The sequence below is a fragment of the Pteropus vampyrus genome, unplaced genomic scaffold (genome assembly GCF_000151845.1).
Source record: "Pteropus vampyrus isolate Shadow unplaced genomic scaffold, Pvam_2.0 Scaffold422, whole genome shotgun sequence".
NCBI lineage: Eukaryota > Metazoa > Chordata > Mammalia > Chiroptera > Pteropodidae > Pteropus > Pteropus vampyrus.
Genome location: NW_011889203.1, coordinates 286,436 through 301,663, shown reverse-complemented (window position 1 = coordinate 301,663; position 15,228 = coordinate 286,436). Strand labels below are relative to the sequence as shown.

At 37.1% G+C, this 15,228-nt stretch overlaps 1 protein-coding gene across 5 annotated transcripts in view; it reads left to right on the top strand.

Moving 5' to 3' along the window:
* Positions 1-15,228, top strand: part of SLC17A5 (solute carrier family 17 member 5) — a 45,951-nt gene that overhangs the window by 176 nt on the left and 30,547 nt on the right. For 2 of the 5 annotated variants that reach the window (XM_011381019.1, XM_023523839.1), the window contains exons 1-3: positions 7-197; positions 7,825-8,021; positions 13,360-13,593. In XM_011381019.1, coding sequence (XP_011379321.1) covers positions 104-197; positions 7,825-8,021; positions 13,360-13,593 — 525 coding nt within the window. In that variant the 5' untranslated portion in view covers positions 7-103. Of the gene's footprint in view, positions 1-6; positions 198-2,907; positions 3,041-6,559; positions 6,579-7,824; positions 8,022-13,359; positions 13,594-15,228 lie in introns of those variants that run through there. The other 3 variants (XM_011381020.2, XM_011381021.2, XM_011381022.2) reach the window with 3 other exon arrangements.

Here is a 15,228-nt window from a genome sequence, read left to right as displayed (position 1 = left end):
AGCGGCGCCGCTTCGCCGGGCCAGCGCTGCCCTCGGGCTTCGGCTGTCCGGCCGAAGCGCTCCTTTAGGCCAGTAGGTCGCACACCTGCTCCTCGGAGGCATCATGAGGTCCCCAGTTCGGGGCCTGTCCCCGAGCGATAGCGAGGAGGCCTCGGACAGCACACCCCTCCTGCAGGACGCCCCACGGGCGGAAGCCGGTGAGCAGGGGAGCAGCTCCAGGGGTTTCGGGCGGGCGGCAATGGGGTCAGAGCTGCTTAAGCAGAGAGTCCCCAGTTGGGGGAGAAGCCAAGGCGCGAGGGGCCTCGAGGAAGGGGAAACTATGCAGGGCCCCACGTAGCCCCCTCCCGCCCCGGTGCCCAGAAGCTGCTCCGGGGCGGTAGGGAACCGCGAGGCCAGGCCCGGTGGGAGGCTCGGGTGGGACTTTGGCAAGTGCAGCCCCGCAGGACCTGGGCAGGGAGCTGCTGGGTACCGCCGGCACTGCAGTCCTGGCGATTTTAAGGAGTATCGAGCGGGGGAATGCTATGGAAGAACGAACCAGGGGAGAATCCGCAAATCAATGGGCGAAGTGTCGGGTGGAGTACCGGATATAAGAGCGAACTGGAGAAGAAACCTGCATATCCATGGACAGAGGGCTGGACCGAGCCGCTGGCTCTTCCCCGCTGTTACTGCCAGGTTTCCACAGCTTCAAGTCAGCCAGCATGTGATCTGGTAGTTCCTTGGGCGAGGATGGGAGACAAAAAAGAACTGAGGTTAACATTTGTGAGTATGCGGAGGGAAATTATTGCATAACTCAGTGAATATCTTGAAATTGTGCAGTAAGAGATTAAAAGTGCTGCGCACTGTTTTTTACATCATGAGATTTAAGTTAGCAAACAGCTTAATTATCCTCCAGATAGCTATAAAACTCTGAGGTAACTTGCCAAAGGTCTTGCAACAAATAGAAAAGGAGGTACTTAACAACTATCCTCCCTGAATTTGGGGAAGTTAAAATATTTTACTATTTGATACTTTTGTAATGTAACTTCCTTAAAAAATAATTAAAACTAAAAAACAAATCAGTTTGCATGCATTCTATAGTCAAATTCTATAGTCAAATCTAAAGATGTGTGCATGAGAAACAGTCGAATTAGAAATTTGACTTTTCCTGACCAAGAGCAGTATAGTCCTGTGATATCTTTTTTAACGTTATCAGATGGCAACAGTAAAGGTGGCAACATTATAGCTGCATCTAACAGCTGGTAGCTTATTTTAGTAGATGCTTATATAAATACTATACCACAGTGACATTTTACCTGGAAGTTGGACTTAGTTCCATAAACTGATCTTTTCCTGTGGCATATGGTGTTAGATGTCTATAGTCTTTTTCTGTAAAAATAATATGGAAATGCAGAAACAATGTCATAATAAAGATATTCTCTAGAGACATATTTTGTTGTAATTGGGGGAGATTTATATATAAATTTAGCTCAAATGTTAAACATCATTAGTTGTCAAGAAAATGCAGATTAAAACCACAGTGAGTCATTACCCACTAGAATAGCTAAAAATTTAAAAGGCTGAAGATATCAATGTTGGCAAAAATATGGAATAACTAGAACTCTCATTTTGCTATGAGTGTATAAAATGGTACAACTACCTTGGAAGCTGTTTGGCAATTTATTTTAAAGTTATATATACATTACCATAATATAGAAGCTTTACTCAATAGTAAAATACTGAAACAACCTAGATATCCATCAACAGGTGAATGGATAAACAGATTTTGTATGTCCATACAATGGAATACTACTCAGTAATAATAATAATAATAAACTACTGACACACGTGTTAACAGCCTTTGAGGCCAAAAGTTTTTGAGCCATATACTAGCCAGGAAAAAAAACAGGGCCTGGTACATACAGTCTGAACAATCAGCAGCAGAGCTAAAAGGAGAGGACTGACATGTCCACCTTCCTGGTATTGGTGGGTATCTTTTATACAATGAGTTTGGGAAAGAAAGATGGAAGTTGTTTTGGAAGAATTTACATTGGTTATATGTAAGTTGGGGGGAAGATGAAGCAGGGCTGGTTTGGGGATAGATGTATAGTCCATAAGGAAGAAGTGTTTGCTGATTTTGGATTGGTTGTGGGCAGCGGTCTGGAAAGTTCATGCATAAGCAAGGTCTGATGCTATCTGGTGGTCAACTATCCCTTGTTAGATAAGATGAAAATAACCACCTGGAAATTGATTTACAGTTTCAACATAGATTCAAGAATGTAAACAGTCTTTGTTAGTTTCTGCCCACAGTTATATTAACAGATTAACCTCTTTTGTCTCCTCTGGTCTGCTGTAATTTAATTTAGAATTTTTCTCAAAATTTTTTCTATTGTCACGCATAAAAATGTGGTTAAATCTCAAAAACACTGAGCAAAAGAAGCCATCATATAAATGTATGATTCCATCACTATGAAGTTCTAGAATAAGCAAAAACAACCTATAATAACAGAAAGCAGATTAGTGGTTGCCTGAGAGCTACAGGCAGGAAGGAATTGACCGCAAAGGAGCACTAGAGTACTTCTTGGGGAGATGGAAAAGTTCTACATTTTGATTGGGTTTCACAGATGTATACATTTGTCAAAATTCACCAAACTGTATGTTTGAAATGGGTGCATTTTAATGTATGTAAATTATGTGTTAGTAAAGTTGATGGAAAAAGAAAAAAACTCATAGCATTGCTTTTAAAAACAATCCCAGCTTGATTCAGAGATTGAGTATATAGATCTTAGCCCTGTTCCACCTGACTTGAGGTGACTGTCTTCATTATAGCCATTTCCTTTCTTTTTTTTATTTTTACATACCCACTGGAGAGCAAAAATGAAGTAAAAATAACAGCAACGCTTTTTTTTTTTTCTATTTAAAATATAATAAATGTTCTAGGGAAGAGGAGCCTACAATTATAGGATCTTGCATTAGTCAGCAATATTTTAAATTAAGCTTTTTGTCTGGGATGCTGTGAGCAGGAGGACAAGAAAGGAGCACCAGGAAAAGAGAGATGGAAAAGGTAAAGATGGGTATAACAACTTTATAAGAGGTGCCAGGGGCCTCCTTTTACTCTCATTCTCAGTAGTGCCCCTTGTCCTAGCTTTAGTAATAATATCTACCACATACAATTTGATAGGAGAAATGATATGACCCTTAGTTATATTTTTAAATTAAATTATGTTCTGTATATCCACTTTGCATGTTCAAGAAAGTATGGGTGTTTAAAAAAATTTTTTTAATAAAAAATAAAGGAAAACTTCCCATCCATGTCAGTATATTCAGACTTAGGGAAAGGTCCTGGGACTGAAAATCTACCTCCCTAAGCACAGGGCATGGAAAGACGGAAGAATTAGGCTAGTCACTCCAGTCTGGTAATTAATAGAGTTTACTAAGGGAAACTTACATCAGAGGCACGTTTTCGGTGGCTACAAGATGAAATGGATCCCTGTGCTGCTTGGTAGTTGCCAGAAAATTATATAGAACAGGATGGGGTAGTCACAGGTACCTTTAGTGACCAGTCCCAGGTACAAACGTTTTACATACTTGACTGGGTCAGGACAATGGCCTTTTCCAGGAACCAGCATGTAGCAGGAGGCAGGGGAAGAGTGCTGATTTTTATCAGAATGAGCATCAATTATGATCAGACAGTCTCTAAGGTCGGTGCATATGTTTATGTACATTTTATTTTTATTTTACATTTGTTTCTGAAACAAACTGATATGAAATTAGCTGTACCTTATTTATGCCTAAGTGAATAGTTTTGATTTTAAAGAAAGGCTGATAAAATGTCAGTTGTAAAATTTTATAGCACTTAAAAGACCTTAGAAACTAACGACCATCTGGTGGCACATGATTTTATGTAGAAATACTTGAAGGCCAAAGAAGTTAAATTCCCAAAGATTGCATTTAGCTCTATTAAGGACTAAACTCAGAGTTCTCTTGGATTTTAGTCCCAGCCTCCCTCCTTGATGTAAAACTGCAACATTAGTGTTATATCAAAGAAATTCCTATTTGCAAAATGCTTAATCATTTTTACTTAACCTTTCACAAATGTAAAAGTTCCCCACTCGACCATGAATAAGAGGACATGGTTTTAAAGTATGCATAGTGTTTCTTTATTGAGAGAGCTTAAATTAGGATATGTTTCTTTAATGTTAGGAATTAGTACCTCTCAGGTTGATATAATATGACAGAATTCTCAGTAACCCTACCTCTAAGCATTTGGTTTTAGTACTTAGCCTGGTGGATTTTGGAGGTGTACACCAAAATGATGGGGGAAGGGTGGCTCAATGCTGATAAACAACAGGAAGTCTATAGATTTTTCTGCCCCATTGAGATAGAAGGAAGGGAAGGAATTAGTCAAGGAAGCTTCCCCTCTCACATAAAAATTCTTTATTCCTCACACTTTCCACCAATGAAGGTTTACTTTTGTAGGAATGAGATGTATCATGTATTCAATTAAGTGGATTTTCAAAATACTGTTGCACCAAAAATATGCTTATTTATGTTGGAGAAATCAGCTTTAGATCTTCTAAGATATTTATGTTTAAGGATAGACCATAGATCTGGAGCCACAGTGCCTAATTGCCAATCCCGGATGCACTAACTAGCTGTGTGAGTTTGGCAATTACTTAACCTCTTATGCCTTCCTTATTTATAAATTAGAGAAGATAATCTACCTGATTCATAGGGTTATTGTGGAGATTAAATAAACTAATAGAAAGTGCTTAAAATAGAGTTTGGCACATAATAAGTGTTAGTTATTAATATTATCATTATCTTCATCATCATCATCATCATCATCAATGAAGATCATTTGGATTTTGTATTCCTCAGAGAATCTGGGCACCACAAAATGAGGACCCCATTCTTCACTGTCACACTCTATAGAAACTTGTGATTTTCTAACTTAAAATGGTACATCCTTTGTTTTGTTTTTATTGATTTTGTTTTGGGGTTTTTTTTGAGGGGTTGCATCTATTCTTTTCAGGGTGGTTTACATTCAGGATTCAGTTACACAAGCATTGAGTTTCACAAATATGCTTTGTGTGTGAATATAGTCTTAAATATAAGGTATGGGCATGGTGTGTTGTTAGAGAGCAACCATATTGCAGAATGAAGGGAAATAGCCTTAGGTCATGTGGTGAAAATCAGTTTTAATATTAAAGTAACTGAGTCCATTTTAATGGAATTTGATGTGTTCATGTAAATGAATATTAATTCAGAAGCTACGAATAGATAAGAGTTTATCAGGAATTAAATACCTAAGGTAGGATAAGACCAGGTAGGTTAAACTCATTTTATCCATTTTAGATAGGAAATCTTTTTTAAAGCAATTCCCTGGCCAAGGAGGCTCACTAGGGCTAGTGCCCATCCTCCTCTAAAAAAGTCATCATCACTTTTGCTTAGGTCAGTGCCCTTAACCCTGGGTTTTCCATCTCAGCCTCAGCCCCTCACTGTTCAGTATCTACTTGCTCCTCACCCAGGCCTATACCTCCTTATTGCAAACCCTTCAGAAGCGAATAAATGCCTGACATCCTCAGGTTTTTACCAGCCTTGCCTCACCACCTGCACCTGCTTGCTTCAACAGAAGCCTGGCCTGGGCATACCATTCTCATTCCCCACTACTCTCTCAAGGGGTGATAATTTTCTCTTGCCATGTGTTAATTGATGGGATTGACTCCTCCTTATTCCACATAGATACTTACAATTACCTTTCCACTCTCAATGACTTTGGACTACACTAATTTTCCCCTACGTTGTGTGTCTCCTACCCACTTCCTGGCTCTTTGCTTCATTCATCAAAGGCTTTGCCACCCAACACATCTCCATCTTCTACACTCTAATTCCTGCCATCATCTTGAGTGACTTCTCATCCAATACCATGTCTCATCAGTTCTCTGGACTCCAAGTTCCTTCTCTCCTGTCCTCACAGAGCTTTTATATTCCAGTGTGCATTTTCCTAAACCATTAGCCATCTCCATTTTACTTTTTTCTTGGATCAGAATCACAGTCCAACACTTTATTTTCTTGCCAGTACTTTAAATTCATTTGCCCTATGCTTTGTCACCACCTCCATCGCAGTGCCCTATCGTCTTCCCTAGTGCCTACCTCTGAGCACAAGTGTGCAGTTTTTCAACATCACACACTAAGACAGATTGTTCCCACCAGTTTTTTATGGGTATGTACTGACTTGGCAATCGTGTATGTTTCCCTGGAAACGTCACACCTCCACTCTCTGACAACTTCTTACTTCTTTTACCAATCCCTAATTTCTCACAAATGATAAATAACCTCAATTCCTACTATCCAGAAAAAGCAGTAATAATAGCTAATAATAGTTCACACAGACACACGCAGATTAATGTGACTCTTTTGTCCCTTGTTATACATATATTGTAGCACTTTATCTTATTGTCATAAGTTTCTCCAGAGTTAACAGGAAAGGAACTCATGTTTACTGAATGCCAAATGAAAAGTTCTCTCTCAAAAGATGTAAATCTTGCCCAGTGGAAAAATGATAGCAGTTGTTTATGTGCCTGTGGACTTATAGAAAAGTGAGTTGGATTATTATTATATTAATATATACCTAAGTGTCGCTGTGCCCTATTCGTTAACACTTCACCATGAATTAGTCATTTTGAATCAGCGCCAAAACCTTTGTATTCTTGTTTGAGGTTAGGTCAGTGAAAACACCAGGATTCCTGAGTAGGGGAAAACACACACACATACATACAGACACACACATGTGTATATATGTATTTAACTTGTCATCACCAAATGAAATATATTTTTAAACAGATATTTATCAAACTCTCAGTGTTTACCAAATCTAAAGATGTAAAACCCTGAAGTAGCCATTTTCTCTTTGTCGCTAAGGAGTCAGTTACCCTGCCTGAATTCCCATTTCCTCATCCATTATGCAACTCAATAACAGAAGAAAATATGTGCATAAGCTGCAATTAGAGTTAAAAATAAGTCAAACTCCTCTCTCATGATCTTCTCTCATTAGTTCCTCCAACCTACTCTGCCTTCCTTTTTTTTTTCGGTCATTGTGGTTCATTCACTTATGGCTGTGGACCCTTTAAGCATGGTCCACTGAGTAACTGTCACAGATGCTGCAGCTGTCATAGATTCTGCAAGTCTGCTTCTGGATTCTTAAATACATTTAGTTTAGGAGAGCCTTAATTATTAATCACAGCATTTGATTCAAACCCAGTCTCTGAGGATATGTTTCAAGATAAGAAATTTATCAAAAAGGGGTTCATGCCTTATCCTCAGCAGTAAATTTTTTGTGCTGTGCTACATTTACAATAAGATAGTTACTGACCTGTAGTCAGTGGTATATACATGCTATGTTGTAGTAAGTACTCAAGTGCTTATTGGCCATGTTTCCGATAGCTTTTTTAAAAATAGTGATGCCATTAAACCCCCTTACCTATTTTTTTCATATCTTTGCAAGCCGACAGGGATTAGGGGTTCAGTATTGACTTTGGGTTGGAAATTTTTCGAAGCAAAGTTGATAAAGCTATTGCCTCCTTGTTTTAAGAAACTACTTAACAATGCAGGCTCTCAGGTGTTAAATGTTTATCAAAACTACAGATACCTCTCCCTTAAAAACTGGGAACAAATCTTTTTTGACAAATGTTTTTAGATATGCTTAATATTCTCAGAAAAGTATTCATGATTTATTAATTTGTACACTTCTAAAAAGTAACCTTTTACTGATTTAGACAATATCACCTAAGTTATTATTTTTCTGGTTATTCTTTTAACAAAATTTTTCCCCAATCTTTGTTTCAGCTCCAGTGTGCTGCTCTGCTCGTTACAACTTAGCAGTTTTGGCCTTTTTTGGTTTCTTCGTTCTCTATGCATTACGTGTGAATCTGAGTGTTGCATTAGTGGATATGGTAGATTCAAATACAACTTTAATAGATAATAGAACTTCCAAGGAGTGTACAGAGCATTCTGCTTCCAATAAAGTTCTCCATAATCAAACCGTAAGTACTTGTTTTTAAGCAAACAATCTTAATCCTAAAATTCATTTACATAAAAATATTGAAAGGTCTTTCTTCTTCCTATAGAAACCACAGACCTTTCTTCATGTACACTCTGAATCACTTTCTTTTGTGTTTTCTCAGGAACCGGTTGGACAGCAACTTATAACTATAGCTATTGCTGCTGTGTCGTGATCTGTGTGGTGTGTGTAATATGCCTTGATCTGTTTGAAAAGTTGTCATTTTCTCTATAAACATATCATCCTTGAAGAAACTTTGGAAAAACCTGTTTGGCATACCAGTGAAGGGGTTCAGAATTGGCATCCCCAACGTGTGCCATTTTGGCATGTGAATTATTTTGAGCTGAAGGCAATCGAGACCCTACAGGCTCAGGAAAAACTTTTACCTCTCCCTTAAAGAATTTAAATTAGGGGCCTTGCCCCAAATAAGAGTTATCAGCAGAAGTAACTTTTTGTGATCTATCTGTAGGGCAGGGCAAATTTCTAATTACTGAACATCTGCTTTTCTTATTGTCCTGCAGGGACCTTCCTCTCCTCTGGGACTTTACCTAATCTCTAGATCAGAATGCCATATATATCTCATTTTACCTTTCTGTCTCTGAACCTCTCACGTATACAGAGTTTTCATTTATATGTATGTAATTAAATTTGGTTATTTTCTCTTGATAATCTATCTCATATAGATTTAATTATTAGTCCAGTCAAAAGAATCTTGATGGTAGAGGAAAATTTCTTCCTCCCACACAATTTGCACTATGAACAGAATATATCACCGGCTGGGCACTGCTCACCTTGAAGCTACTGCTGTAGAAAGATTTCAGGATTTTTAACATGAGCCAGGAAAAAAGAAGATAAGAATTCTTGCAAAGTCAGACGCCTGGATCTCTGCCTGCAGAGTTCAGTGGAAGCAAAGTGGTGAGAGTTCTTTTTTTCCTAATCTAAATTTAGATTATCAAGAGAAAATATTTGTGAAAGAAGTTTCTCGGGCTTAGTGACTCTTGGTTATCTGGTATGAGTACTCATGGAAAAGGATTGAACGGATGAATGAAGATGAAGGTCAATCAGAAGTAAAAGGACTATTGTATGTATGAGACATTTTACACAGACCTGAAAGTAACCACAAAACAAAAATCCAGAACTGAGACAAAAAACAAAAAAAGAGAAAACATTCAAAAATCATGGAAAACTGCCAAACTAAAATAGATAGAATCTGAGGGAAAAGAAACAGTGGAGATACAGAGCAACCAGAAAACAAAAGATAAAATGACTGTAGTAAGTCCTTATATTTCAATAATCTCTCTAAATATAAATGGACTGAACTTATTGATAAAAAGGCACAGAGTAGTGGAATAGATTAAAAAACAAAATTTAACTATACGTTGCCTGCAGAAGACTCATCTTAGTTCTAAAAACAAACAGGCTCAAAGTGAAGGGGTGGAAGATGACACTTCAAGCAAATGGCATCCAGAAAACGAGTATAGCAGTACTTATGTCAGACAAATAAATTTCAAGATAAAAAAGGTAATAAGAGGGTGGCTCCATAGTGTAATGGTTAGCACGTCTGCTTTACACCCAGAAGGTCCTGGGTTCATGCCCCAGATGGAGCCACGGACCATACCCGGGGTGCGCCAGGCCCCAGGTGCATACCGCGAGCATGTGGGAGGAGACACCCCACCTTCAGAGATCCAGTTCTTAAAAAAGGGAAATGGCAACATCCATAGGTCAGGAGTGGAAGCGAGTGGGGGCGGGGGGGAATTTAAGAGGGGAAAAAAAAGGTAATAAGAGACAAAGATAGATACTTTATAATGATTAAAGGGACAGTTCATCAAGAAGACATAACTTATCAACATATCTGCATCCAACCTGAGAGCACCAAAATAAAGCGATTACTAACAGACCTAAAGGGAGAAACTGACAAAAATATAATTATAGTAGGTTACCTGAATATTCCATTGTCAGCAATGGATAGATCATCCAAACAGAAAGTCAACAAGAAAGTGTCAGCCTTAAATGACACATTAGAGCAAATGAACTTAATTAATATTTGTAGAATTTCCATCCCCAAATGACAGATGGTCGCAATAAATTTAAGAAAATCGAAAACAAACCAAGAATATTTTCTGACTGCAAAGGAATGAAACTGGATATTAACTACAAGAAGAAAGCTGGAAAAACATGTATATGGAGATTAAACAACGTGCTGTTGAACAACTATTGGGTCAAAGAAGAAATAAAAGATCAAAAGATACATAGAAACAAATGAAAATGACAATGCCACATACTAAAATTTGTGGCATGCAGCAAAAGTGATACTAAAAGGGAATTTTGTAGCATTACCTCAGAAACAAGAAAAATCTCAAAAAATCTAACATTACACCTTAAAGAACTAGAAAAAGCAGAACAAACGAAGCCCAGAGTCAGTAGAAGGAAGGAAAAATAAAAACCAGAGCAGAAGTAAATGAAGTAGAGAATAAAAAGACAATAGGAAAAATTAGTGAAACAAAGGGCTGGTTCTTTGAAGAGAGAAACAAAATTGACAAACCTCTGACTAGACTCATTAAGGAAAAAAGAGAAAAGACTCAAATAAATAAAACCGGAAATGAAAGAGAGGTTAACACGGACACCACAGAAGTACAAAGAATTATACAAGAATATTATGAAAGGCTAGACACCACCAAGTTCAATAACCTAGAAGAAACAGAAGTCCAGGACCAGTATTTGGAAAGTGCTAGCAGTATCCTCATTTTCATGGCAATATTGTTATTTGTATAAGTTTAATAAGAATCTGTTCATGAAACAGGACACAAATGGAAACTGGTTATATTTCCAAGCTTTTGACTGGGATGTCATATTTAAGAGAGACGTGCATAGACTCAGCTATGACTAGACAGCTTTAAAGAATTAAGATTGACATATGGAAGCCAATAAAAACCTTGGAAATATCTGCCTGGTATCTTGTTTACAGGGTTCCCAGCAGCCTTACCAGGTGAATAAAGAAGGTCACTTCCTGGCTGGTTCAAGAACCTCGAGATATTTTAGGGACCTCGAAAAAAGAACTCACCTAAATCTGTAGGTATTATAGGCGACCTCTGATGGCAAGTCCGTGCCTTGGCTTTTCTGGCCTTTTAAATTCAATCTGAAGACTCCTTAAGAAAAATTCCGAATTTAAAAGAGCCTATATTATTCATTACTATCCTTGTTGGACTTACACAAATAATCAGACCAAATTTATTGAAGCGACTTATTTTGCAAATAGTCTTACTTTGCCTATCTTTGGTAAAAATGAGAGTGATTACAGAGAGAAAAAATTATGTTTCAGTAATACATCTCTGTGGATATTCAATTCTAGTGCTATTCATTGTCTTTTGAGATTTTGTTCTTACCTGTAAACTGGACTGGATCATGAATTCTAGTTTTCTCTAATAGCTGTCTATGACTCTCCAAGCTAATGTTTCCAGTTTTTTTCCTATCCTGTGACTTGCAACCATTGAGAACTAAAACTGCCCTTTTCCCAAAGCCATGCAAGTGGGACAACCTGATACAAACTTCAGAGGAATCGCCTCAACAGCTCACATTTGGACAATCTTCATGCCTGTTGCAGAAAGATCACCAGAGACATTCAAACTTGAAACCAGGAAAATCTATCATATTGTCACTGCTTGCCTTCACTCCATCTGAAGATGCTTCAAGCTAGACATCTAAAAATCTTCTTGACTGCCTGCCTTCAGACCTCAGAAATTGGAATTATAGTCTGCTTCAATCATTAACCATCGTTTTTTCTTTTGTTTCCATAGGGATACCTCTTATTAAATACCTGATTGCTTGTATCATAGGCCTAACTTTGGGAACCCACTGGCATTGCCAGGTCCTGAAATGAAATGAAAACTGCTTAACTGAACTGACCTATTTTTAAGACTGAGATTAGTTTAATGAGATACAGAACAATCTTTCCACCCAACTTATGGAATGTGAAACCTCTCAGGAAGTTTCAAAGGCAGGACTGAAGGAGTTCGGAACAGGCCACCCTAAGATGTGCCACTTCGGCATGTGATTTTGAGCTGCAGCCTCAGAAACTTTTATATCTCCCTTAAATAATTTAAATTAAGGGTCTTAATAAGAGCGACAACTTGATAAAAAGAGTGACAACTAGAAATAGTTTTATGATCAATCTCAAGGGCAGGGCTAACTTCTAATTACTAAACATCTGTTCTTCTTATCATCCTACATTGACCTTCCTCCCCTCTGAAGCCCCAAGGTGCCTTACCTTATCCTGAGTTCAAAAGGTCACATATACCTCATTTTTCCTTTCCATCCCTGACTCTCTCATGTATATGGGGTTTTCTTACATAAGTATATAATTAAATTTGGTTATTTTTTCTTGTTAATGTGTCTCATGTAGATTTAATTATTAGACCAGCTGGAAAACCTAGGAGGGAAGAAGAAAATTTCTTCCTCCCTCATATCAGAAAATTTGATTGTTTTAGATGCTGTTAAATAGTTTTTATGGGACTATTATTTAATCACTATTTTCTTATAAGGCTACTTGTTGCAGGAGAGTATAGATAATCTCAACTGCAGGATGAAAAATAAGATCAAGTCAATTTCTTAGTATATTCTTTTCCAAAATGTATGGTTGCCTAACCTGAGTTATTAAAGTTATTTTGCCTGCCTTGAGTTATAGTAGAGTTGATAAGTGTGTGTTCATCATTTGTTCAGAATTGAGTTTTACACACTTTAAATACAGTCATGTGCCACTTAACAACAGGGATTCATTCTGAGAAATGCATAATTAAGCGATTTTGTCATTGTGCAAACATCATATAATGCACTTATGCAAACTTAGATGGTGTAGCCTACTACGCACCTAGGCCATATGGCATAGCCTATTGCTCTGTAGGAGAAGAAAAATAATTTTCCCTCTACCTTTCTGGGTTCTCAGCTAGACATTCTTGTAATAAAATAGAGATTAACAGGAGAAAAACCAATAAAAGTTTAATAGCATGTATACTTCCTGTATACATAGGAGAGACCCAGGAAAACTGAGTAACACCAACATGGCTAAACCTACCACCTTAAATACCATTTTCAGCTGAAGACGAAAGAAGATGTTTGGGTTTAGGGAATCAGTTAATTTCCATTTACTTCTAGAAACTCCATTTCTGTATCATGTGACTCAGATACCTTGTAGAAAGCTTGCATGTTCTGTAGTCTAAAACAATGGTTCTAAATTATATTCATATGTACTTACATGCCAATAAGTTAAAGGAGCTGTTTAATCAATGTCTTAAAAGGTTGATTTTTTTTCTTCCTACTCTTTATAGGGTAAGAGGTACCACTGGGATGCAGAAACTCAAGGATGGATTCTTGGTTCTTTTTTTTATGGCTACATCATCACACAAATTCCTGGAGGATATATTGCCAGAAAAATGGGGGGGAAACTGCTGCTAGGATTTGGGGTCCTCGGCACTACTGTCTTCACCCTGTTAACTCCCATTGCTGCAGATGTCGGAGTTGGAGCTCTCATTGTACTCAGAGCACTAGAAGGTCTAGGAGAGGTAATGTTTTTCTCTTCTGTTTTTCTTCTTACCCTGTATTGCTTTCTTGTCTTCTTAAAGATATCATTCTTTGGTATGAATATGAACCAAAAATTAACATTGGAAGATAATAAGGATTTATTTTTTAATTAGGAAAATTATTAGAAAATGGATTTGGCGTAGACCATGAAGGTAATGTTAGGTAATAATGTATAATGCTGTTTTGGAAAAACACTAACTAGAGTCATAAAAGCAGACTTTGAATAATAGCTTCACTGTATTTAACAGTGATACTTTAAGTCCTAATCGCTAGGCCTCAATTCCATCATTTTTTAAAATTGGGACTAAAATACCTGCCCCATTCTCAGTCACAGCTCAGATTGAATAATGATTGCTAGAATACTTTGGAAATTGTCAAGTACTTTTTAAATTTAAGCTTTTATCACTCATTTGAATATTCTTATTTTGTCCTTATCAAATAGAAGTGTACTAAACAAACCCCCCTTGACTACAAAATAAAAATTACCCTAGTATTACCAGGTTTCTCTTCTCCTTACCTCAGTAAAGTACACTTTATTATAGAATATTTTCTCTGACCCAGATACTGAAACTCCTTGCTGAATGAATTCCTATATTTTAACTTCTCGTCTATGCTATTGATTTAGTATTATAGTATATTGATTGTATTACTACTGCTATCTCAAGTGACTGCTTTATTTCAATAGAATTTATGTTGTGTTTATTCTTAGGTTCTTTTGTCCTTCTTTATTCCTCCAATATGTATCACATGTACATTGCCTCATCCATAAACTTAGGTCAGCTTCTTTCAGCCCTGGCATCCAATTCTCTATAAATATACCTGTATTGTCTCAAGGGTTTTATAATAAAGTTTTCCACAATGTAATCTCTGTGGACATTACCAAACGTTTTAAGCTTTATTCTATAATGACTCCTCCTGTGGATGCTTCATGATACAGATTCATACTGATTTAGAATGCTGCCTAAATCATTTTTGCCTTCCACTGGTATTTCTTTCTTTTTTTTTTTTTGTTTTTTGTTTTTGAAAGAATCAACAGAAAGTACAAAGTATTAAAGCATGTATTCTCTCATTAATAATAGCACTAACTATCATTTATCTTTACAACAATCATGCAAAATAGGGGGTATTATTTCTGTTTTACAGATAAAGAAACTGAAGTTCAGGGAGATTAACTGACCTTTCTGAGGCTATACAGTTAGTAAGTAGCCAAATAGAGCTGTGAATCCATTCTTTTGAATATACCAAACCCTATGCCCTTCCACTCTCCTGCAGCATCTTCTCTTCCAAGTTTCTGTGAGCCTTCCTGCCTCCTCTGTTTAATGCCTTTTTATATTTATGAGGCTAGATATCACCAGAAAGAAAAAAAACAGACTATAAACACTCTAATTAAATCTATCCTTTTTTTGTCAGACCATTCGAATTTTCTTCCAGTATCCCTAAGTATTTTTAAGTTATGTGTTGCTAACATTCACATTTTATTCAGGCCATTAATGAAGTGAAAGAATAAAATTAACCTTGAAATAAATACCTTTATGTCATCATTCAGTACATTTTTTTAGATTTATTGTAACCCTTACCTTGTAGTTCTCAAACCAGTTGACAAAAATCCACAAATC